Raw genomic sequence first — 24,945 nt, 5'->3', positions numbered from 1 at the left:
TGTACCCCATTGCTGGTTGGACAACTAGTTCTGCCCAGGTTTGCCTGTGCCTCTAGGTACTATTTTATAAATCCTGTTGCCAGAATCTTGGTGAGTGATGTTGGTTTTCTTTTATCGTTATGCTGGTTGTGGTTTTGTGGATTTTGTGGTATCAAGCCCCCTAATTACCTTAGACAGTTTCATTTCTTTTCAAATCTTCTTAATATTATTTTTGTCTCAACGTGTTTGAGTTGTGAAGCAATAACTTTGAAAGTTTTCATTCCCCCTGTAAAATAGCTGTATTTACAAACATTCACTTCTGTTTGCATGGATAACTACAGAAAACAAATTCTAGCCAGATTAAGGATATTTTTTTGTTAGGTAGGGCCACCACTGAAACAGGCCTAGATTGTAGGTTGGACCGCAACTCTTTTTTGGATTAATACCAAGATAATAAGGTGTGGTACTACACAGATAGATAGAAGTCAGAAGAAGAACTGCTGAACTCCTGCCAAAAGTAGAGTACTTCTTCCTTTTATCCATGTGCTGCGTTTGAGCCTTTTCTGCTGTATCTGTTCTAAATGTGCTGCGTTTTGCAGTCGTCCTGCTTGACGTGTATAGTGCCACTGATTTCAGTAAAGCTACATGTGTGAAGCTTGCACGGTTGGTTTCCTCCACAAATCTTTAGCAGCATTTCTTAACTTTAATAAATTTAGGTTTGTCTGGTTTAATGCTGTCCATTCTCCTTTGGTGTGGAAGTTAATGAAATAACACTGAATGGCACGACCATCCTCTGTGTAGCCATACTCCAGGCATTAGTCATTGTGTTCGTCTGCCTCGTTTTTGTTTGTTTTTAATATTCTCAAGATGTAAGCCAGCATACGGTCAAGTCTGTGGTTACTCTCAAATAGACTTCAGAGAGAGCAGAATTAGACGTTCATTAAAAATAACAACATTTTATTTTCTTTGGATGATTATCTTTTAGGCGTGAACAAAATGTTTTGAAATTGATGAAAGCTGTGTGCATCTTTATACAAGCATGGAATTTAGCCTCTGTATTTTTAAGTGTGTCATCACAAGATGGAGTCACAGCTGTCTTGTTCTCCTTTTTTTTTTCTCTGTTATGTTCTTCTCATCTGAGCAAAAATAGCCCAAGAGGAATCAGTCTTGACTGAGCACTTCCTCTCTCAAATTGCAGGTTTTTATAATTTATGAAGTCATTTATAAGGACATGCAAATTAAGAGCCCTGTGTTTTGGTGCAATACTAGGAACTGTTTACAGTAAATCTGTTTACAGTCTTGTTTAATGTCTTTATTGACGACATGGAGGAGAGAATTGGTTGCACCTTCAGTAAGTTTTCAGTTTACGTGTCCTCTCAACCAGGAAGGCCCTATAAAGGGATGTGGACAGGCTGAATCAATGGGTTGAGGCCAGTTGTATGAGCTTCAACAAGATCAAGTGCCAGGTCTTGCACTTTGGTCAAACAACTCTGTGTACCTGGCTTGTGTCAACAGTAGTGCAGTCAGCAAGACCTGCACCTCTGTTCTGGCACTGGTGAGGCCACACCTCAAGTGCTGTCTTAGAGTTCGGCCCCTCATGACAAGAAAGGCATTGAGGCCATGGAGCACATCTAGAGAAAGGGCAGCAAAGCTGGTGAGGGTTCTGGAGCTCAAGTGTGATGAGGAGTGGCTGAGGGAACTGGGATTGTTTGATGTGGAGAAGAAGGGGCTTACGGAAGACCTCATTGCTCTCTACAATCTGACAGGAGATTGTAGCGAGATAGGAGTCAGCCTTTTCTCCCAGCTAACTAGTGAGAAGATGAGAGGGAACAGCCTCAAGAGATTCAGGTTGGATATTAGGAAACATTTCTTCTCAGAAACGAGTGATGAGGCATTGGAACAGGCTGCCCAGGGAGGTGGTAGATGGCATTAAGAAACTTATAGATGATATGTAGGGACATGGCTTAGTGGTGATGGGTTGATGTTTAGACTTGATGGTCTTAGAGGTCTTTCCCAATCTTAATGATTCTGTAGTTCTATATCTTGAAATTTTTGGGACGTTGTACCTTTCCTGAATCAAGCAGTCAAACAAATTTGTTGGGAACTTAATTTTGTTTTTAAGAGGTTTGAAATTTGACTACAGCTTAGGCTCTGGTACTCAGTAATGGCTGGTAAAATTCACTAACACAAGCCATTAAGTCTGTGCGTCTCTGCAAGCTAATTGCTTACTGGCACAGTGTTTAAGCATTGATCAGAGTCATCTGAGGTGCTGGGAACAAATTAACATTAAACATCTGATAATCCCCTGTGCAAGCTGTAATCTAGAGAACATGCTTTTCCCCCCCCTAAATCAGACTGTATCAAGAGGCAGTTGGGGTACAACGTGCTGAACTGTTTCAGCAGTGTTGACGTTCAGAGACCTCCTAACTACCTAGTAACTCATCCAAATGTGAAGATATTATCAAGTGTAGTTTTAACATAAGTTTGCTGATAGTCACCATCAGACGTGTTTTGGCCACCTTCTCCAGCAGCCAGCTGGTGAGCACCTGAAGGAAGAAATCACCAGAACCTACACCAGGAATTGGCTTGTCTGTAGCATCTTTGAGAGCAAATGCTTGGAGTAAAATTATTAGAGCTTGAATATTAGTTGGAAGGGGGAAGATTACCAGAATGACAGGGAGTGAATGTCACAGCTGCTGTGTCATTGCTGACCCACAGGCTTTCTGGAGTAAGCTGCATATGTTCTGCCCCCAGTAAGGCAGCACTGGTTCCTGTGTTCCCAGTGGTACTTCTGTGATGGGATCCATGCGTAGTGCAGGGCTGGGGGTTGAGATGCGCTTCTGTCACAGTTTGTCACCATTTATGTCTAAAAGCACAGAACTTAAACTGTAGCGGCGGAGAAAACTTGCTTTCTACAAATCCTGTTATATTACGTTAGTAGCTCAGCTTAATGAAGTACGTGAAATTACAAAACTTCACTCCGCGTATCTGGTAACAGAGTCAAACAGAAACCTGCAGAGTTCATGCTGACAGAACTTCCCTGAGTCCCAGCATTTTTGGGACTGCATACATAGTTGCTGCTTAATTTTGAACTGACCGGTGTATTTGTCTTAAGACTGCTGATTGCAGACTTGTAAAACAGAAAGGTGATTTGATTTCTTTTTACTGAGAAATAGAGATATTCAGAACACAAGGAAGACTAAAAATGCCAGTGGAAAGTATTCTGAGCTCAGAGCATTGGTTGTTTCACACTATCAAAAGGTGAAAGGAAGAAATCACTTGAGTGGGCACTGTGGAATCCCACTCACGGCAGGGTGGAGACCAACCCAGTGATAAATGCTAAAGGTCAGGACATTGCAGTCTAATCACTATAATGTGATCCACAGGCTTCTTATCACAAACACATTTAATTTTTTGTTCTTGCAAGAGGCCTTCGAAAGGGCTGGGAGAGGGAGTGAACTTCAGGGGCTGTGATCTGCTGACTCGATGCGCATTCACTTTAGGCGATTACAGAGAGTATGACTATGTTGAACTGCTGCACTGAACAATTTTGGAAACGAAAACTGCTTCAAGTGATTTTAATTACTAGTGCTTCTACTTAAATGAAATTAAATCAGATTCTCATTTTGCTGCCATTGAATGTTAACATAATATTTTAATGTCAGACATTAAAGAAAAGCATTGATTTCAGATAGTGTTGATTCTGCCATGAAACTGGGAGTACATTAAATGTTTGATGATTACATTCTAGGTCCTATGTTTTGAAATAAAAATAAATAAACCCATGAACAAAACTAATATGCTGAGCTGGGGTTATTTGTTATTGTGTTCTACACTGAAAGGAATTTGTGAAGAAACAGATTATTTCCAGCAAGGGTTTGCTTGTTGGATTAGAGAAGTATATCATAAAGACACCACTAATCACTGTACCCAGGTTCAAAAGTGATACTGGTTTTGCTGGGAAAGTGTAGATAGTCTATATTGTTTAAGCTTCATTCTTGTCCCAAGAACTGGAATATTTTCCATCTCAGTCTCTAGAGGAAAATAACTGTTATCGCACAGCAGAAATCTCTCACTTGCTGAAAATTTTTAGCTAGATCCTAGGACTTCTTTGTACTGAAGTACTTCTCATTCCAGGGGCATTCCTTTTTTAAATATCATTATGCACAAGTAAGAGGTGTACCCAGAGAATGACTTTAAAACTATAAATACATGAAACTGGTTTGGAAGGCAAGGTAAGGAAACTGGTAAGAAATGAGGACACAAGGAACAAGTTTACGACTAGGAAAAGAGGATGAAAGTGAAGGTGGAGGTATCTTGGTTGGTGTCTGCTGCTCAGGGACAGCTGTGCTCAGGCTCAGTTTGTCTCATCCAAACTCACCCATGGGATAATCTTTGTAGAAACATGATGACTGACTTCTTAGAAGGGAAGTTTTTATTTTTTGCTTCAGATTTAGCCTTGTTTGATCAAGGAAAAGTGTTAAGACTTTTTTTTGTAGTTTTTTTTGTATACAAGGAATTTATTCATGCATAGTACCACAGAATGCTGTGGACACATTTCCTTTGCTTTGGCAACAAACAGAAATTGGATAATTTTCTTTTACTAGTGGAGACATAACTAGATTCTTAAAGATTCTTAAAGAATTACTTCGTTTAATTGTTGTTTTTGAAGACTATTTCTCAGTCTTGTATTTCCTTTTGCTATTCAGTGCCTGAGGAACAGCTGCACAACATCGATGAGTACGATCTCAACGTTGTCCGCCTCTGTTTCCAAGCTTTCCTCCCTGATGAACATGGCAACTACACATTGGCTCTTCCTCCTTTGATTTCCAACCCAATCTATGACAACAGTAAGTAACAACTCAGTCAAATGTGTTCCCCTCTCATGTTTCCCTCCCGCTCACTTTGAGATGAAAAACACCAGGACAGAGTCTGAGGTTTTGAGCTCTTCACTAGCCCTCTGAGGCACTTTGCTGGTTTGGAACTGTTTGATACATGCTTAACACACATGGCAAGATAGTTGGCATGCCCCTAAGATGATCCCAGAATGAAGTGTTGGTAAGCTGGAGTAGGATTGTTTGTTCCTGCCACTTGCCAACTCACTGATGCTTTCTTCACCTTTGTTCACATACACAGTAATGACTGCAAGGACAAGCCTGCTTCTGGTGTGCCAAGCGGTTAAAATACTTGAGTGGGCCACTGTCTTAATACTTTAACATAGCCCTTTTTGTATCCTGTTCAGTTGCTATTTTCAGTGTAGATGAAGTAAGTAGAGAATGTTTGGCTGCGATCTGGAAGGATGCAGAAGTACAAGACACCTCTTCTTAATACCACTTTCCACACTCTGTAAAACTTGACTTCTGTATTACTTCGGTTGAGGATTTTGGTTTCCAGTGTTTGTTGGATTTCTTTTAGAGAGGAATAACAGAGGAGCTAATGAGCAACAAAAATCTTTTTTTGCATTGATTTTTATTTCTGCAGTGAAAGTATTCCTGTGCTAGGTATTTAAAATCAAGATTCGTTATTTAGTGGAAGATACAGCTTAATCTGAGATCTGCATTTTATACTATTGACATGCAGAATTTCAATGATGTGCACATAACCATTATCATGGAATCATAGAATGGCTTGGGTTGGAAGGAGCCCCAAAGATCATCAAGCTCCAGCCCTCCTGCCATAGGCAGGGCCACCAACCTCCATACCTAATACTAGACCAGGCTGCCCAGGGCCCCATCCAACCTGGCCTTGAACACCTCCAGGACGGGGCATCCACAGCCTCCCTTGGCAAGTCTGTTCTAGCATCTTACCACTCTAATAGTAAAGAACTTTCTCTTGATATCCAACCTAAATCTTCCCTCCTTCAGCTTAAAACCATTTCCCCTCTTGTCTGTAGGCTCCCTTTAGGTACTGAGAGGCTGCAATGAGGTCACCCCACAGCCTTCTCTTCTCCAGGCTGAACAAGCCCAGCTCCCTCAGCCTGTCTTCATAGGGGAGGTGCTCCAGCCCTCTGACCATCTTTGTGGCCCTCCTTTGGACCTTCTCCAACAGCAGTCCCTGTCTTTCTTGTATTGTGGGCCCCAGACCTGGACACAGGGGCCTCACAAGAGCAGAGTAGAGAGGGACAATCACCACCCTGTCCCTGCTGGCCACCCGTCTTTTGATAGAGCCCAGGATACCGTTTGTGTTCCAAGCTGCAAGAGCACACTGCTGGCTCATGTTAAGTTTTTCATCTGTTCAGACCCCCAGGTCCTTCTCTGCAGGGCTGCTCTCAAGGATTTCTCCTTCCAGTCTGTATGTATACCTGGGATTCCTCCAGCCCAAGTGCCAAACCTTGCACTTTGCTGTGTTGAACCTCATTAGGTTCACCCGGGCCCACCTTTCCAGCCTGTTGAGGTCCCTCTGAATGGCATCCCTTCCTTCCACTGCGTCAACCGCACCACTCAGCTTGGTGTCATCAGCAAATTTGCTGAGGGTGCACTCAATTCCATCATCAGTGTCACTGATAAAGATGTTAAAGAGCACCGGTCCCAAGACAGAGCCCTGGGGGACACTGCTCATTACCGGCCTCCACCTGGACATAGAGCCATTGATCACCACCCTCTGTCTTTTATTTTATGAAAATGTTTAATATGAACTCAGGCATTTTTTTATATCTAGAATTTCCTAAAAGCTGAAATTGGCTGAGAACACTTGTAGTAATGATTTGGGCTGAGAAAGAGTTGATACACAAGATTTGCAGCTGCATCTCAGATGCCATTTAAAAAAATGCCAAATCACAATTACTCGTCTGTGTTGATTGACGTCATTCTTTGCTAAGCTGCTGAAATGGCAGCTGCGCGGAGGGGAAGCTTGGGTTTTAATGTGGGTATATGTGGGCAGATTCTGATTCACTGTAGGTATCTAAAATCCTCCGTGTAACGTAGCAGCAGTGTAAATAAAACAGTGCATAACTGCAACCACAAAATCACAAAAGTTACGCTGCTTTTGTCTGAAACGAGCAGAATTTGTTAGAAAGAACATAAATAAAAAAGAAAGCCTTTGTAAATCAGCTCTGTCATAGAGTACTGAGTAAACTCAGGTTATCTCTTTAGATAAGTGATGAAAATGTACAGTATGTTGGACTTGGGAATCCTGTGTTATTATTTCAAGCTTTTGCAGCCCTATTTAGATCAGAAGGAAAAACATACTTAGCGCTTCTCTGAAAATCATGTTCAGATTTTAAATCCAGTCTTTTCTTTGTTTTCTATCACCAGGCTTCATGTGCTTTGGATAGCAGACATAAATAAGAATAATTGGAATATAATATGGAAGCAGTGATGTTAGCAGAGACTGAAAGTTTACGAAATCCAGTATGACAGGCAGTTTCTGTTTTCAGTTGTTTTATAATGTTAACTGCTTCTGAACAAAAATTTTCCAAGTTGTCTGTCTTACCACCCCCAAAACTCTTGGGAAGAATCATAGAAAGCAGCTTACTGTTTCTGAGAAGTTGCGAAAAGCACGTTCTCTCGCTGTTGCTGAAAGTGACATGGTTTGTCTGTGACAAGTTCCATGTACTTGTTGCTGTTTGGGGTTAAGGAACAGGAACTGAGCAGAGCTGCAGAGATGGGGAGGTGGGCATGGGAGCAGTGTGGCACAAGTGGCCCCACAGCCAGCTTCCCTCTGGGGCTCCCACCTACCTCACTGCTCCTTCCCACCACTCAGGCTGACGGCAGCGGGGCGTCTGCTAGTGTTGGGGTTTCTTTCCTTTTCCCTTCTAGATTCCGCTACAGTAGTTAACAGAAACAAACAAACAAACAAACAAAAACCAGCAAACCACAGGTTAGAACACCTTCCCTAAAACCTGTTAAAAAGCATAGAGTGCTATTCAAGCATACCGAAGTGAAACCAAGGTAAAATTAAGCTTCTCCTTGCAATTCTTAATTTACTCTTCCTTTGAAAAACGAACAACTACGCTGCCAGTCATATGATCCTGTGCTGCTTCTGGTATGGTTTTCTTTCCCCTCCCTTAGAAGTTTCTGATTCATACAGCGAATGAAGTGTTGTGTAGTCAGTGAGGCTGTAGCACTCACTTCTGTTGATGACAATGATGATAATAGTCCAGGCAGTAACTGTGTCCCTGGGGTCTGGCCCAAGGTTACCAGGAGCTCTGTTCTGAACATAGCCTGTGTGGTGCTGCAGGTTACCTACACAGGGCCATGTAAGGTCAGGCAAGGATTGACTTAAGCTGATCTTCCGAAGATCTTCCAAACTGATTTTCCATTTTTTGAGTGTGATACCTTGAGTTCTGTGTTTCATCTCTGTGCATGGAGCAGGGAGCCAGACAGGGCCTACCTTGCAGCGTCGGATGAAGGGCATTTAAATACATCTGGAGTTGGGAGTCTTGATGTACTGAAGCTGGAGAACATTGCAGGACAGTGTCGTTTCTGTTGGGATTAGAGAGCAGGAAATGATGCAGGAAATAAGGAGTGTGATCACTTGTGGTAGCAGAGAAATGATATCAGTTACTTTGTATGCTAAATGGATAGGGGGTCTTAAAATGGGTATGTGCTCATGTACTTGAAAGCACCAACAGAACATACATGCACAGGAGGTTTACTTGAAGGTCTAGGGAGTTCTTTCACTCTGGCTTTTTTGATTTTTTTAACACTTATGAATCATTACTTTGTGACATTAGTGCCCTTTTAAATAAATTGTGACACCACCCACAAAATGGTGAGGGACCTGTTCTTCCTTGGTTCAGTTTTCTGTCTGCATTTACCCTGCAGACTGCTGTTGCTGACCTGAGCCAGACACAGGAGTTGTACTGGTCAGGGCTTTGATGTAGATCAGGCTGTTCAAGACACAGTGTGCAAACTTTTGATTGTGTTTCATTTATTGCAATCAGCAGTGCTGTCAGAGGCTGCGCAGTGGGCAGTGCTCTGGGCAGAACTATGCTGTGAGTGCTGCCCACAGACAGCCACAGTCTGGGGTTGAACTTTCAGCATTTTTGAATGAAGTCTGCTGCCCTAAAAGTGAAGGCCTGAATGTTAGGCTCCTAGACCTGTTTTCAACTGCCTAGATGGGGTAAGAGATGAGAGGTGCGATAGCCAGATAAACCTGTGAATAGAACTACAACTGGATGCTTGAGGGGATTTTCTTGACTTGCTAGCCCAGCATTTTCCAGAGAAATGTGACTACAGCTTGTAATCAGTCACTCAGAAAACTGCTCTGATTCTACAGCTTGAAGGGCAGGAGTACTGAGCACAACTTTGTCATGTGGAAAAATACTTTGAGACTATTCTAGAACAGTTAGGGAGTGTCACATCCTCCCTTAAGGGGAAGGAAGGTGGTCCTTTACAGAGAGTGAGTGGCACAGCTGTGCTGGAATCTCTGTTTGAGATAAGTGATCAAGAGCAGTAAAAGTAATGGTTCTTTGCTGTCACTGTATTTGCGTGGAACATCAAGCCCTGCTGGACTGACATTTTTGGTGTGGATTTTGGGGTGTGCCACGCTCCTCCACCTGCTGTGTTCCCTTTATGTACACTTAATTCCCAGCACCTCCCCTTCAATAGTGACAAAGTTATAGTGATTATTTATGATCAAACTTGCCTGTTTGTTTCCAGGAGCTCCCAACACAGCAGAACTGAGGATTTGTCGTGTGAATAAGAACTGTGGAAGTGTAAAGGGAGGAGATGAAATTTTTCTTCTGTGTGACAAAGTTCAAAAAGGTAACGTTGGCTAGGACTTCCCTTACTCCAAATGGCTAACACTCCACTTCCTAGCTGAGGAACTGAAACTCTTCACTGTACTCCTATGTAAGTGGTCTGCTTTCAGCTGAGCAGAATTAATTTCAGGTTCAGGAGCTCTAAATACCTCTGAAAAATATCCTGTGCCTTAAAATCAAGCCATTTAATTTGCCTCTGAGTTCTGAGTCTGACTCCTTTCTTTGTTCCCCTTCCTGCCTTTTCTGCTGCAAGTTTTCAGTTTTCTTCAGCTTAACAAGCATCTTCTGTTTCTAATGAACTAGATGACATAGAAGTCAGATTTGTCTTGGACAACTGGGAGGCAAAGGGCTCCTTCTCCCAAGCTGATGTTCATCGCCAGGTCGCAATTGTATTTAGAACACCGCCGTTCCTCAGAGACATCACAGAACCCATCACGGTGAAGATGCAGTTACGAAGACCTTCAGACCAGGAAGTCAGTGAACCAATGGATTTCAGATATTTACCAGATGAAAAGGGTATGGTTCCCATTAGCTGGCTTTCTTAAAGGTTATTTTCAGTGCAGAATTCTTGTTGACAATGAACAGTAACTTACTGAGTAAAAAAAAAAAAAAAAAAAATCTGTACTATTATTACAATGTAGATCTTGGAGTTTTTTCTAAAGCTAACAATAGCCAATTTGCTCTCTTTTTCAGTGAAAATATCGAGTTATGGTTAATAACACTTCTTTGTTTTTTTAAAGTATAGCCATATCTCAAATACTTCTCTTTAAATACATTTTACTACAATAGGGAGCCACTAGTCAAGTTTTAGAAACTTCTTTTTACAAATTATTTCCAAGGGTATTTTAATTAACACATTTTTTCATCCCACTCCTTTCATTGTAGATCCGTATGGCAACAAAGCAAAAAGGCAAAGATCAACACTGGCTTGGCAAAAACTCATACAGGACTGTGGTAAGGAAAATACTCATCCTTTTTTTTTTTGTCTGAGTAAATGTAACAGTTACGAAGAATCATTTTGTTTAAAAGCAAACCTTCAAAGTAGATTCATGCTTTCTTCTGTCACAGGATCAGCTGTGACAGAGAGGCCAAAAGCGGCTCCTATCCCCACTGTCAACCCTGAAGGAAAGCTGATTAAGAAAGGTAAATTTCTGCTCGCGTGTCTCAGTCCAGCAGCAGATGGAAGCAGACAGCTTCTGATTGCTGAGGGGAGAGGCTGGCACTTTCAGGAGGGAGCACTGAAGTTTCCAAGGCAGCAGCAGTAGTAGTCTCTCACTACTCCTCAGCTGGAACTTTCTCTTTCCCCAGGAGAGCACTATAGTCCTTTCAACATAAAGATTAAATGTAAATGAAATCAAAATTATGTTAAAAGCCTCTTTAAGGATTACTTCCTTTAGTTGCTACTTAAATGTAGCTTTAGGAAAGTGCTGATTTTCGCTAGGTTCAGACACCTTCTTTCAGACAAAAGGCTCAGTTCTTGGGCTCCCCATCTCTTTGCTTGGAACCTGTAATATTTTCTAAAGGTTTTCTTCCTGTAAAGTAAGCCTACCAATCTTTATTTAAATGTAAGCTGTTCCCTTAGAAGGGGAACAAGGCACGTAGCTGTCCAGAAGTATAGTGTACCTGGACAGCATTTGAACAAGTGCTGGTCCACAGGTAATCACATTAAGCTAGCAGTAGTTTTGCTTTCTTTTTTCTTTTTAACCATTTGTAACTTAACATAAAAAATGGTATAAGAATTCAGTAATATCTTTCCTTTTCACAGAACCAAATATGTTTTCACCTACGCTGATGCTGCCTGGGCTAGGAACACTGGCGAGCTCCAGTCAGATGTACCCTGCATGCAGCCAGATGCCCACCCAGCCTGCGCAGCTTGGCCCTGGGAAGCAGGACACACTCCATTCCTGCTGGCAGCAGCTGTACAGCCCCTCCCCTTCAGCCAGCAGCCTGCTCAGCATGCACTCACACAACAGCTTCACAGCGGAAGTGCCTCAGCCTGGTGCTCAGGGCAGTAGCTCTCTCCCGGCCTACCACGATAACCCACTGAACTGGCCTGATGAGAAGGATTCCAGTTTTTACAGGAATTTTGGCAACACAAATGGGATGGGAGCAGCGTTGGTGTCAGCTGCAGACATGCAGAGTGTTTCCAGTAGCAGCATCGTCCAGGGCACTCATCAGGCCAGTGCCACTGCTGCAAGCATCATGAACATGGAGACCAATGACATGAACTGCACCAGTCTCAACTTTGAAAAGTATACTCAGATGTTAAATGTAAGCAACCACAGGCAGCAGCTCCATCAGGTGCCTGCAACATGTCCACCTGTGGCAGCGCCTGGCAGCACTCCCTTCAGTTCACAACCAAATGTAGCTGATACAGCAGTTTACAGCAGCTTTCTAGACCAAGAAGTTTTAAGTGATTCAAGACTATCAACCAACCCTCTCCAGAACCATCAGAACAGCCTTACCCTTACAGATAACCAGTTCTATGACACTGATGGTGTCCACACCGATGAGCTCTATCAGTCTTTCCAGTTAGATACAAACATATTACAAAGCTACAACCACTGAGCCAGCAGTAGGCTGAGGCAGGCACATAGAGCTTTTCCAAGGAGTAACTCACCCTTCTGCTTTCTCTTTCAGAATGCTACTGTGCAAATCTCATGATATAACTTAAAGTTATATATATCAATCAGCCCAAAGACTGGTGCCCACGAAGAAGCATTTGGGGTGCTGTACCTTCAAAGCTCTTCTTTTTATGGTGTTGGAAAAAGGAATTACTAATACTTAAAGCATTGGGAAGAAAAGCTGGTATTTTCAGAAGGGTCAAATTTCCAATAATTCACAGGGTTAATACTGTCTAAAATAAAACATTTTGCTACAGAAATTAACTTTTCAGAAGGACAAACTAGGAAAAAAACTGCACGTGGGCACTCTAGTTCAGACTCACCTAACGTTAATGTTTTATTCAACTTGCTTGAAAGATTTAGATTTCTTAACCTCTTTCACATAAAATATTTTTCTCCTAAAACAAAATTATGCATTGATTTTTTTTATTTTTTTTCCATGTTTCACCACATTCCATTTGCTTTCAAGGCAAATTTACTCTAAAGAAATTTAATGACTATGTCATTGTTAGATATGTTTTAAAGACCGGAAGGTTTGAGTTTTTAAATAATCCAGCTCTGTTGTAAATGCATCACTGCACAGAAGAACGAGCAGAAAGTAAGGACTTCTTTGCACTTCATCCCGAGTGCACTATTTTAAATGATAAATCCCTGTTGCTTTAGGAATGGAGCATGCTGTTATTTCTCTGGAATTTGTTTAGTGCGTGTGTGTGTGTAGCCATGATGCGCATTTTATTTTGAACTACAGAAATATATTGAGTCAAAGCACCTACCTGTTCCTTCCTCAGATGGCCCAGCAGTTTCCTGCTATGCAAGTGACTGCTCAGGTCTGGCTCCCTACCACCCCTCACGGGAAGAGGTGAAATGCAGCCCATCCCCAGTGCGCTGTATGAACAACGTGAGGCCGTTCCAATCAGTGTCAATTAAAAACAGCCTTCAGTCCGCAGTATCGAGAACCAGAACTTCCTCCCTTCTGCTAGCTTCCCAGTCTCCACTCTGAGGCCTGAGGCACGAGATGTCCAGTGACACCTCGCATAGGTATCTGGCTAGGTACGGCGCTCAAGTCTGCGTTAGGGCTTTGCTATTTCATTACTAATGTACGAAGCAACACGGCAAGAAATGTATAAGTGTATTTATTTATACGGCTGGTTATTGTGGCAGATAAGGCTTAAGACACCAATTTTTACTGTTTGGCTATCTAAAAGTGCGCCATGGAAAAAAGCAATACATAGCACCCTTGGATACGTAGGGAACAGAAACCACAACCACAAGAGAAAAAGCCACTTGAGATGTACAGTCATGCACCAGATAGAAAGGAACTCCAAAAACCTCCATGGTTTAAGGGAAAGCAGTAATTACTCAATGCAGTAATTCACCGTGTGCAGAGCAGTGAGGTGCTGCAGCTGTAACGCATTACATCAATTTCACGGGTCTGACAGAACGGGCTCTTCCACGGTGTACAAATGAAGTCTGGAAAACTGCTCCCCGTGACCCCATGTACCCAACTCCATACTTACAGCAGTTTTTCTCACTTCTGCAACACACCTTTCCGGGAGCATGAAAGAGATACAAGAACGCTTGCAATGTGTCATTTATTCAGTTCTTCCTTTTTAAGTTCTCAATGTTTAAGTTTATTGAATGTATACATTTTCTTTATAGAATGCTCTTTATAGCACAATTTGTTTTTACAGTATAATTAAATATTTTCAAAATTCTGTTCTCCTTTGTAAACAAGTTGGTTTGGTAATTAAAGAACTGGTTATACTGAGTCCTGAGCTTCTTCAGCCTTCTCAGCCTTGCACCACTGTAAGACATGTTAGAGAAGCCAGGCAGAGGTGCCTGCTTGGGCTGCTTATCCTGGGTCTTCCTAGAATATTTTACATTATGTTCACAACTGCTGCTGGCCAAAGCGTAGTAAGGAGTCCTCAGCACTTGGCAGTTCTTTGTGGCACAGTAGCACGACTGATGGACAGAGAGGCACTCATCTTCAGCCAAGGCTGTGCTACAGGCACAGCTTCATGCAGCAGGGGGTTTGCTTTGGGTGAGCAGCTACTTGGAGAAATACAACAGCTTCATCCAAGTCCTTCTGGTATGAAGAAATACGATAAGGAACACTGTTTGGCTCCTAGATTTCAGCATTTATGCATAATCTGCTAGAAAACATCTACCTGTTTCACATTTACCACAAGAACAAAATTAAATCTTGCTCTTTCTACTCTCAGGAAACGTCCTGTTGGAGTATTTACAAGTTGGTATTTTACATTTAAAAACAAGATGGAGTGTCTCTGAACTGTAACAGGAGCAGAAGTCCCAGTTAGCACCATTTCCCCTTTGGGAGAACTCTTCTAATGTCTGTTTTGTCCAGCCTACATGTGGTTCCAGTGTACAGAACTTATACATCATTTGTGTCAAGAAATAACACAGTAGCCTGAAGTTCTCTTTTCCTTCTTTTCTGAATAGCTTCTGAAGTTTTCCATCATTCACAACAGTTCCCTTCTGGGCACAGAGCAGAACACCACCTCCTTCCAGGCACTGTCCTATGGGCTTGGTTACCAGTCCTGCATGAATAGTGCTCAGAAAGTGTTAGAGCTGCATTTCAGGTGATTCAGTGCTGTCCGCACCCAGACAAGAAAGCTGCAGCATTAAATATAAAAGCAATAATAATAATAAACAAATCTAGCTTTATCGTTTAATTTTTAATCAAACATTTCAAACAGTACTGCATGAAGCATATTTGTTGTACCTACTTAGCACACCATTTGTTTTTCTTCACAGATTTTTAAAAGAAGATTTGTATCAATACATTAGCTTGCCAAATGGTTGTATGCACAGAAGAAAATTTTTAAAAAGCTAGATATTAAATGAACACCACCTGAGTTGATTCAAAGGAACAGTATCCTTTGGCAGATCAACATGATCCAAATGCTCAACAAAATACTTTGTAACCAAGTTGTGATACTGTACAGACTTCAGAAAACTGCTGCTGACCCAGGAGCTGTTGTGTGACATCCCAATTTGTGAAGCTAATTCTCCAGGGCTGGAGGCCAGTCAGTGTCAACAGACTAGAAGAGCAGGAAAAGAAAGTAAAGATCAGCAATTTCGGCAAGTCTCTTTCTATTATTCTCAGAAAACCATCTACCTCTGTGCTTGTCAGTTACAGGTTAATACAGGGAAAGCAACAGTAAATAGACATGATGTGACAAGGAGGAGAAAGTGGCAGGAAACAGCCACCTTCTTCTAGTGGCCTCAGGAGTGTCTGGAGAGCATTTTCTGGGAGCAAGGTTTTCTTTACAAAGCAGAATTGCAACTACTTGTACTACAACTGCCCAGCATCTGTTGCTGCTGGGCAGCATTTGCTGAGTGTGCAAAGCTGCTGTTTCAAAGTGCGAGCCATGTGAGAGCAATGCTTATCAGCACTAGCCAAGTTAGACACTCCTGCTTCCAGAGCTAACTGAAGTGTCCTCTGCAAGCTCTCTTTCTGTATTATCCTACCAAAGATACACAAAAATCTGCAAGTCTGTTCTGCAAGAAGTAACATTTAGACAGTTTTCTAGAAATATATTAAAACAAGCATGTTGATAACTGGCTACCTGAAGTGAAAACTTATGTTCTAAATAGACCTTGCCAAACCACTAGGTTCAATGTTAAATTCAAATCACAACATACATTCTTTCAATCAAAATAAATGTTGTAGTAACAGGCTATTATCTACCCAATCTGACTCCAGTAAGTGAACACTTATATTGTTTGAACCAGCAGTAAAAGAGGAAGTCAAGTCTTTCCTATTTTTCATCCAACTCCTGTTTCAAAAGAAATGATGTAAACATAATACGAAAAGAAAAGGTTCCAATGGATACTAATAATAAGTGTCATGAATTCAAGATACATCCTCTCATCCTTCCCCTGAACTATCTCAGCAGAGAAAATCCCACATGACCAAAGCACGTGGCAGCATGGTACAAACCATCGTCTTTGCATAAATGTCAAATTTTCTATTAACCGTGGTAAGAAATGTTGATTCAGTTAGACTACATTCACTGAAAGAGCCTCACAAATGCAATTACATTACTAATTTCCAGGAAAGTGGAAAATAATGAACAACTCACTTCTACATCCAACTCCAGAATGTCTGTGGTTCTGTTCAGCAGGGAGCCAATATTTGGCTTTGTTCTTCCAAAGTCTCCATGCACAAATTCTTTAACATAGCTAAAAACAGCAGTTAAGGAAAGGTCTATTTCACCACAAAGAACTCAAAAAAGAAAAAAAAAGAGAGAAAAAAAAGAGAGAGGGAGAGGAGAATGGTGGAAAAGAGTCAAAGCAAAAATAGTGTCTTTTTCTACTCCTAAGCCAATTTACAGCAGAAATCCTGCTAAGCCCATACCCATTTTAAAAGACTACTAATTCTTGTCTTTTGACTCCACTGCCAAAAATTGTATTATCAGTCTCTATTTTATGTCTTATTCCAAAGTGAGTGGCAACTATGGCTAAGCTTCTGAGTATAATCAATCCACACTATGCATTACAGGGCATTAAATATTGTGGAAAAGTTATTTTCTAAGGTAAAAATTTTTCACTTGAATTAAAAGGGGCTTAAGTGTACCTTTAACCAGTACATTTATATAGGTATCATATACTTTAGAACTATCAGAATGGTCATTAAAAAAAAAATAAAAACCACCCACAACTGAATGTGAAATTCTGACATAAAAACAAATATCAGCAACATGAAACTGTTGAAGAGCAGATTTAGAAACACTGCAAAGATAAAAGCAGGAAACTTCCCACTGCTTAAAGTACCCTAATCAACAATCAACATTAATGTGTTGAATAACAGCACTGAAGATACGTTCCTGCTTGTGTTTTCAGATGCAGGCGAAAGTGATGCTCATCTATGTACTCAGACTTCATGGTGTGAATGATTCGACATCTTAATGCCAGAGGCCTTCTGTGAAGAACCCGGAGTGGTGTCTTCTGGTCAAGTTTTAATTCCTATTACAAGAGGTAAGAAAATAACTGAGGAAGGAAGCATGCAACATCCTGCACAGATTGAGCTAAAGGCACATGGAGCACTAGCCAATCACATCTCTTCTTACTCTGTGTTAAGGGAGTTGAGAAATCTCCTCATGGAAGGACTAATTTTTTTATTTTTATTTTTTTTAATGTTTACCAAAGGAAAAAAGAATAGCCATCTCAAAAGCTATATGAGAAGGTCCCATATGAAGACAATGTAATGGAATCACAAATACAGAATAACCTTGAAATCTCAATGGTCATTTGTTGGAATAACTCCAGGATTTAAAATCACACTGAGAGCCTCAGGCAATCTAAAATAAGATAAAAATCCCACATACAAAATGCATTGTCTAAAGCACAGCTTTAGAAACAACAGTGAGAGTAAAAAGAAACTGAAAATTAGACCTCATAATAGACTTTTTAAAAGCTCATTCCCTATTCTCATCCCCTTCCCCAAATAAGATGCAGCAGATTGAAAAGTAACCTTTCAGGAAGTGGGGCGGCATGCTTGAAAAACAAACAAACCACCACCAGAAACAGCTCACAGTAGTTGTTATTCTGAACTGTAGTGTTTTTAGTCCACAACTGAGAATCATTTCATGGCCAAAGTCCATAGGGAACAGTGCAATGCTACAAAGACTGAGACATTCCTTCACCAGCATTGTCTCTCTGACCTGCATTTGGAGGAAGTTCTTATTGGCAAAGCACACCTGTTATACTTGCAGCACTTGGTTAGGCCTTTTTGCACTACTTTCCACAGACCTTACAAACTCCTAACTTCTGCAGACGTGAAAGAACGGCTTTAGAACATGCAGAAAAAGACCATCACCGTTCCTTTTACTTAACACATAATTTGAGAGAAAGAAAGGAGTGCTAGAATTCACCCTCTTCCACTATTTTTTACTAACTGGTCTACTGAAAGGCCAACATTATATGGTAATTTGTCTTGGTTAACAAACAACTATAGTGCTGACATGGCAATGATGAAACGAGTGAGAAGGGGGAAGTGAAAAGAGGTACGAAAGTCTATAGAATCTTGATCAAAAACAAGCAACAGAGAAAGAAATACATCCATGAGTGCATTTATATAAATTCTCCTCTAAGATACCAGGAAAGGCACGATATAAATTATCAAAAAGAGCTACACATACCTTGATATTATCTAGAAATGCAATATGTTCTTTCTGTATTGTTTTGTCTGTCCATATTAAGGCACTATAGGTCTTTGTTTTTTCCTCTTCACCTTCCTTCATACGACCAATTGCCTCTCTAAACAAAAGAAATGAATTACTCACATAGCATAAAATAATCTTATAATGATGTGAGCAAGAATGCTTGCAAAACTCCCGAAGCATCACACTAAAATCCCTTGCCAGTGATGATAAATACTGACCTGGTGACAAGTTGTAAATCTCGGACCTGTATTTTGTCTGAAGAGTTATTAATTGTCTGTGACATTAAAAAAAAGAAAAAAAGAAAAAAGAAAAAAAGAAAAAAGAAAAAAGAAAAAAAGAATCAGTTAGGAAAACTGCTCAGATAGAGAAGAAATACATACTTTATGAATTCCACGAGGTGCAAATTATAAATTATTTACCTGCTGAAGTCCTTTCATTTCCTCAGCAGTAAAATGTATTCTATGAGGATTCACAAGCTCAATTGCAAAAGGCCTTCCTGGAAACATGCACAATCATAAAATATAAAAACATATTGTTCTAAATTAATGTTTGAATTTATGCAGTAAGGTCGGAAGGTGTGAAAATTGTCTGCTGTTACGCAAAGAGGGATAAGAACTTGTGGGTTTAGGGATGTAGCATCAGATGGAAGGAAAGAAACTATGGGACTTTTTTGGCTATTAAACCATAATATCAGCATTAAGTGCAAATTACAACTTCCCAGAAGGCATCTTGTAGAAGTCTGTGCTAATTAAAAAATAAAGTAAGAAAAAAAGTTAATTAGCTTATTTTCTGTCACCTATAGCAATGCCTAGGTGCAAGATGATGTTAAATCCCACTCCCTCAGCAAAACATCTGTTGCAAGAGCTGCACTTTCTATGCTCAGGGCCAGGGATGATCCCCAGTATAAGCAGTGCCAAGAACTGCACTACAAATCAGTCAGCAACTGGAACACATCATTGTCAGTTTTCACTTTTTCTTCTCTCCTCCTCTGGATTGTAGATTCAGCATATTTTCCAATACCAACCTTTAGAAAAACAGCCAAGTTCAAAAAAACAATGAGTCTTCCCCAGTCCCCAGCGACAGTGAAGCAAAGTACAGGGACTCAACAGAAAACAAGACAGAAATCTGTCTGACACAAAAGATATAAAAATAGGAAGCAAATAAAATACTTCTAACCAGTTGTGCTTTTCCATGCATCTGTGTAGCCAAGGACACTAAAAAAGGTTTACTTTTTCAGTTCTTTTTGTGAAAAGGTTCAGTCTTTAGGAATAAATACATAAATATCACTAAAATGTTTCCAAGATAAAATTTCAAAGTATGCCTAGTCACACACTTAAGCACTTAGCCTTCAGCAAGGTCTATTAAGAAAGCTTCCGTTAACCATTTTGTTTGTTTACGTGCTTTACCGAGGATGTTTCAAGCCTTACCATTGCCTAGTGTTCTTACATCCACATCTTCTCTTCCAGAGGAGGAAAAATTAAAGCCTATAAGAGATTTGAACAAGGAAGTTTATTTTACATTTTAATACCCTCCACAGCTTTGAAAAGGTGAGATATTCTAACCTACTGTAAAATGTACTAGAAATAGTTATGTTAATAAAATGAAGCCTGCACTGTATTTGAACAAATCAGGGTATAGTTACTGTTTATTTCTTCGGGTTCACAAATTTCTTGAAGAACACTCCTAATTCTTTGGCCTAAATATGACAAACCTGAATACACCCAACAAAGTAGTACCATCCTAAAGGAATTCCACTTACTAATTAATTTTGTTCATTTCTAACCCAGATACTTCAACTCTATGAATAAAATCAAACCAAGCTGTCTTCATCCAAAACACAACTTTTATCCTAAATACACCCATAGATTTCAGAAATTTCTGCTAGTCATATGTACCTGGACAGAAGAAAATTCAGATAGAAAGATAGCCTCTGTGTATTTCTTTCCCGTATTCAATCTATGAATTGCTGCATATTTAGTTTCCTTTGTCATATCTCTTCCACCTTTAAGCTTTGCCTGAAGCAGTGAAGGAGAACACTAAACTCTGAACTAGAAAGTAACTTTGCAGCTCTGCTCCAAAGGGTCTTCAAAAACCTGTTTCACTTTTTTCCCCCCCATACGGAACATACAAGAGCACATAAAGATTTCCTATTTTTTGTTATCCCTCACTTCTCTAGTCATGCTATGGCAACAAAACAACAGTGAGAAAATTTTCCCATGCTCTCGGTTATGTCTGTAACACTAGCACAGTTTTCTGAGTTGGGACTTTCCTTGTACAAAACATGTTCCAGACCCTTAATTATCTTTACAGCCCTTTGATGGTCTCACTTCATTATGTGCAGGTCTTTCCTGTTCTGGGGAGCTCTGAACAGGACCCTGTATTCCAGGCATATCTCAACACCGCTGAGAAAAAGGGAAAGATCACCTCCCTTGACCTGCTGGCAATGGTCCTCCTACATCATGGGTGTCCAATCTTTTGGCTTGCTTGGGCTGCATATAGTAAACTGAAATTGTCTTGGGCCACGTATATGCAGGTTGCTCCAAAAGTAATGCCTCTTATTTAGTTCCATGGAAACAACAACAGATAAAAGAGCACAATAGCACTATTCACTATAGAAAATTCTCAGCTGCCCAACACTGTTTTTCAACAGAGTCAGCACCACTAGCTATACATTTTCGCCAGTAATGAACAAAAGCCTGCATGCTGCTCTTATCAAAAACTGCAGGAGCAGAGGAACTACTGCAGAAACACTGCACCCACTGCCTCGCTGTGCTCACATCCACAGTTTGGTCTCCATAAGCATTAAGCAAGCATTGCTGGATGTTAATGGGTGCCATTTTTTCTGCATGGAGGAATTCAAAGACACACCTTTGCTTCCTACACACTTCCATTCTGTCAGAATGCTCCTCTGCTGCCATCTGTCACATTGAGACACAATGCTATTGAAGGAAAGATTCAACCTCTACTGCCATAGATCATCTGCTTCCAATGTTATGAGCCAACATAATAAAACAGGAGACATTACTTTTGGAGCAGCCCCTGCAAAATACTGAATATCATTAATATGTGGGTAACAGAACATCTTAATTTTAAAAATCTGTCTTAAAACATTAAAAAAAAATAAAATAAAAATAAAAATAAAAAAAGGAAAAAAAACATAAAGCTAGTGGGATAAGTGACCTCATTTTTGTCAAACTAACGTGCCAGTCTGGTTCGATGGCGGTGGTTAACATTCTTATTTAGGCCTCAAGGTGTTCATCAGAGATTTCTGATGAAACTTTACTCTTCCTGTACTTCATCCTTGACAACAATTGTTCAAAATGTGTGCAGTGCAAAAAAGTGATGACATGAATAAGATGTGATTGTGAAGCAAAAGACATTTTTCTCTGCTAAGCCCAGTAAAGACACAAGATCAGATTTTTGAGTTGAATATCTGACTGCAACTTTCCATTTGAAAATTTGCAGGTCATGTACTGGATCAACTGAAAATGGTCTCGCAAATGTAAATTTTTTTGTGGCAGTCTTGAAACCCCAACCTATGGGATGCAGTCAACACGGACAAGGAATGGGATGCCATCCAGAGAGACCCAGACAGGCTTGAGCAATGGGCCTAAGTGAACCTCATGAGGTTCAACAAAGCCAAGGGCAAGGTCTATAGCACCTGGGTCAAGGCAAACCTCACTATTAATAGAGATGAAAGGATTAAGCACAGCCCTGTCAAAAAGGGCTTGGGAGTACTTGTGGATGAGAAGCTGGACATGAGCCAGCAGTGTGCTCTCGAAGCCCAGAAAGCCAACTGTACCCTGGGCTGTATCCAAAGCAGCGTGGCCAGCAGGGCAAGAGAGCGGATCCTGCTCTTCAGCTCTGTGTTGTGAAACCTCAGCTGGAGTACTGTGACCAGATGTGGAGTCCTCAGTACAGGAGAGATGTGGACCTATTGGAGAGTGTCCAGAGGAGGGCCGTCCAAATGATGGAGCACCTCCACTATAAGGACAGGCTAAGAGAGCTGGGGCTGTTCAGCCTGGAGAAGAGAAGGCTCCAACAAGACCTCAGAGTGGCCTTCCAGTATCTAAATGGAAGCTACAAGAAGGAAGGGGATAGATTCTTTATTGGGATCTGTTGTGATGGAACAAGGGGAAATGCTTTCAAATTTAAGGATGGGAGATTTAGGTTAGATATAAGGAATACGTCTTTTACAGTGAGGGTGGTGAGACACTGGCTCAGGTTGCCCAGAGATGCGGTGGAAGCCCCCTCCCTGGAGACATTCAAGTCAGGCTGGATGGGACTCTGATCCACCTGATCTAGCTGTGGATGTCCTTGTTCACTGCAAGGGTGTTGGACAAGATGACCTTTAAAGGTCCCTTCCAACTCTAAGGATTCTATTATTTTATTTTCAAACTCCTTCATCAAAACAGAAAGCAAGACTGTGTGTTCTTCACTGTTCAGAGCCCTGTGTTTAGCCAATGCATCACTACGCATACAGCTATTTGCCATCACTTGAGTTAGCGCTGCACAGCACTGCCCTCCTGGTGCCTTGCTTTCAGTCAACACATGGTTAATATTGCACTGACGGTTTGGCTGTTGCTGAGCAATGGGTGGGCCAGCCTGGGGGGAAGAGCCATTGCCTTTACAGTGTGGTGGTGGGCTGCACTGCAAGCTATGTTGGGCTACATGTGGCCTGCAGGCTGCGGGTTGGACATACCTGTCCTGTGTGGTTATAATTACATACATTATTTACATATATTTCTTGTATTCACCTGTCATAATTCTGCAAGATTAAATCAGTTCTTATATAGTACTTGGCCTGAAGAAAAAGTTTGAGGATTTTTCTAGTATTCAAGCAAACATACCAACTGAAGCAAGAAAGAAAAGGAGGGGAAAGTAGTTCTAAACCAGTATGTAATGTAGTTTTTCCTTCAGATTTCTATGTCTGTAATTTCAAGGGTAGTATACAACAGATTATTTCACCTGGATAATCCCTGGATAAGCATTTAGAACTCTACACACTGCAGAAAATAAAATTAATCAAGGTAAGAAACATGAAATGGCTGAAAACTAAGCAAGTATTATGGAATGCCGATGGCAAAAACTATCAGCATTAGGAGACATTTAATGAATTACCAACTGTTGTGGAGTATGGCTAGGCGAAAATACTACTACATAAAACCATAATGTTTGCATCATCAGCTCAGCTGAGGAGGTATTTTACAATGATAAAAAATACTGTATAAACCAAAGTCATACGACTTCTCACAGAGCACAGCTGTGTAGAGGCTTTGACTTAGATGGGTAAAAGAGGAAAAAAGAAACAAAATGTTTTCTGTTACACTGCTGTATTAACTGAGTAGCTATTAAAAATATTTTAATAATAAAGAAAAATATATACAGCAAAAGATCTCCTGGATACTTACTGTCTGCTTTAAATTCTGCCATTAGATGCTCTGAAATCAGTTCTTCCACTGAAGATTCCAGCTTCCGCTCTCCATCAATAATCCAGGGAGTTTGAGGTAAATTCCTTGAATATTTATTGTACCTTCCTGTAAAAAGCAAGTATGTTACCTATAATTGTTCTAAAGCAATGGACGAAAGCTTCAGTCTTCCATATCATAACCCATTTAACTTTCATAGGAGCCCTCATGAAAATAAACATACTTGCTTATACTTGTTCTACACCAAATTCATGTTCCTGGACCTACAAGAGTTTCAGTATCCAAGATAGCCAGCTTAAAAGTAGACTTGGAGAGCCTACTGTTGCAGTCAAACCTTCAGGTAAAACCACAGAAACAAAACTGTATGAAGCCTGACACAACTTGGAATGAAAAAGAAGAGGTCCATGTACCCAGTCTGAGTAAACTGAATTGAGAAATTACTCGTGGAATCAGAGCGTGGCATCAAGCCAGTCTCCCCCACACCAAACTACTGCTATGTTGATGCCTGTCCACCAACGTACGTCTCCTAAGTAAAGAAGTTCTCACACACCCCTGTATCAAGTAGTTCAGGTTTCAATCCCAAGTTCTGCCACGAATGTTTAACAAAAGAAACCCAAATCAAAACGCTTTGGCTTATCATAAGGAAAATCATGCTAGCACATTCTCTCAAGAATAAACTATTACATATTTTAGAAACTCTGAAAAGTTGCTATGTAACGAGATTGCCATCCTCTGATCAATTTGTCAAAGTCTCATATTGTGTCACACTATCATGCAATCTCCCATGACCCAAGGACTACCTCAACCAAGAACCAGTCTGACACAGGTGACCAAGATGAGCTCTCTTACTGATAGGTTTTATAACAAGTGAAAATGTTCACAAAATAGGAAACTTACTCTTAAAGTGCAACGAGTAACCTACACTACCAAGTAAGTGAAACCTTGCATTTATTAGATTTAAAAAGGCTTTCAAAGTAGCTGTGCATATTGTACCTGTATCTCTGTCACCTTTTTTTTTCTTT

At 40.7% G+C, this 24,945-nt stretch overlaps 2 protein-coding genes and 1 long non-coding RNA gene across 3 annotated transcripts in view; 1 reads left to right on the top strand and 2 right to left on the bottom strand.

Annotated features, from left to right (window-relative positions):
* REL (REL proto-oncogene, NF-kB subunit) overlaps nucleotides 1-14,021 on the top strand; it is a 23,656-nt gene extending 9,635 nt beyond the window's left edge. Inside the window, exons 3-8 of the mRNA XM_010706399.3 lie at nucleotides 4,689-4,829; nucleotides 9,582-9,686; nucleotides 9,986-10,198; nucleotides 10,568-10,636; nucleotides 10,751-10,825; nucleotides 11,448-14,021. Of these exons, the coding sequence (XP_010704701.1) occupies nucleotides 4,689-4,829; nucleotides 9,582-9,686; nucleotides 9,986-10,198; nucleotides 10,568-10,636; nucleotides 10,751-10,825; nucleotides 11,448-12,250 (1,406 nt within the window). The 3' untranslated portion in view covers nucleotides 12,251-14,021. The remainder of the gene's footprint in view (nucleotides 1-4,688; nucleotides 4,830-9,581; nucleotides 9,687-9,985; nucleotides 10,199-10,567; nucleotides 10,637-10,750; nucleotides 10,826-11,447) is intronic.
* Nucleotides 7,199-8,399, bottom strand: LOC116216269. The gene is made up of 3 exons (XR_004158718.1): nucleotides 8,311-8,399; nucleotides 7,656-7,742; nucleotides 7,199-7,539 (listed from the first exon to the last, which is right to left on the bottom strand). It is a non-coding gene; the product is annotated as an uncharacterized LOC116216269 (long non-coding RNA).
* Nucleotides 13,884-24,944, bottom strand: PUS10 (pseudouridine synthase 10; the record flags this gene model as incomplete). Its single annotated transcript, XM_010706363.3, has 9 exons — nucleotides 13,884-15,368; nucleotides 16,413-16,512; nucleotides 17,153-17,295; nucleotides 18,471-18,588; nucleotides 18,713-18,768; nucleotides 18,914-18,990; nucleotides 19,922-19,978; nucleotides 23,906-24,031; nucleotides 24,917-24,944. Coding segments are annotated over 9 exons (744 nt in total), but the record flags the coding sequence as incomplete, so codon positions are not given.
* Nucleotide 24,945: the final 1 nt, after the last annotated feature.

The sequence above is a fragment of the Meleagris gallopavo genome, chromosome 2, assembly GCF_000146605.3.
Source record: "Meleagris gallopavo isolate NT-WF06-2002-E0010 breed Aviagen turkey brand Nicholas breeding stock chromosome 2, Turkey_5.1, whole genome shotgun sequence".
Classification (NCBI taxonomy): Eukaryota; Metazoa; Chordata; class Aves; order Galliformes; family Phasianidae; genus Meleagris; species Meleagris gallopavo.
The sequence above is the reverse complement of the archived record's forward strand: the minus strand, read 5'-3'. Positions and strand labels throughout refer to the sequence as shown.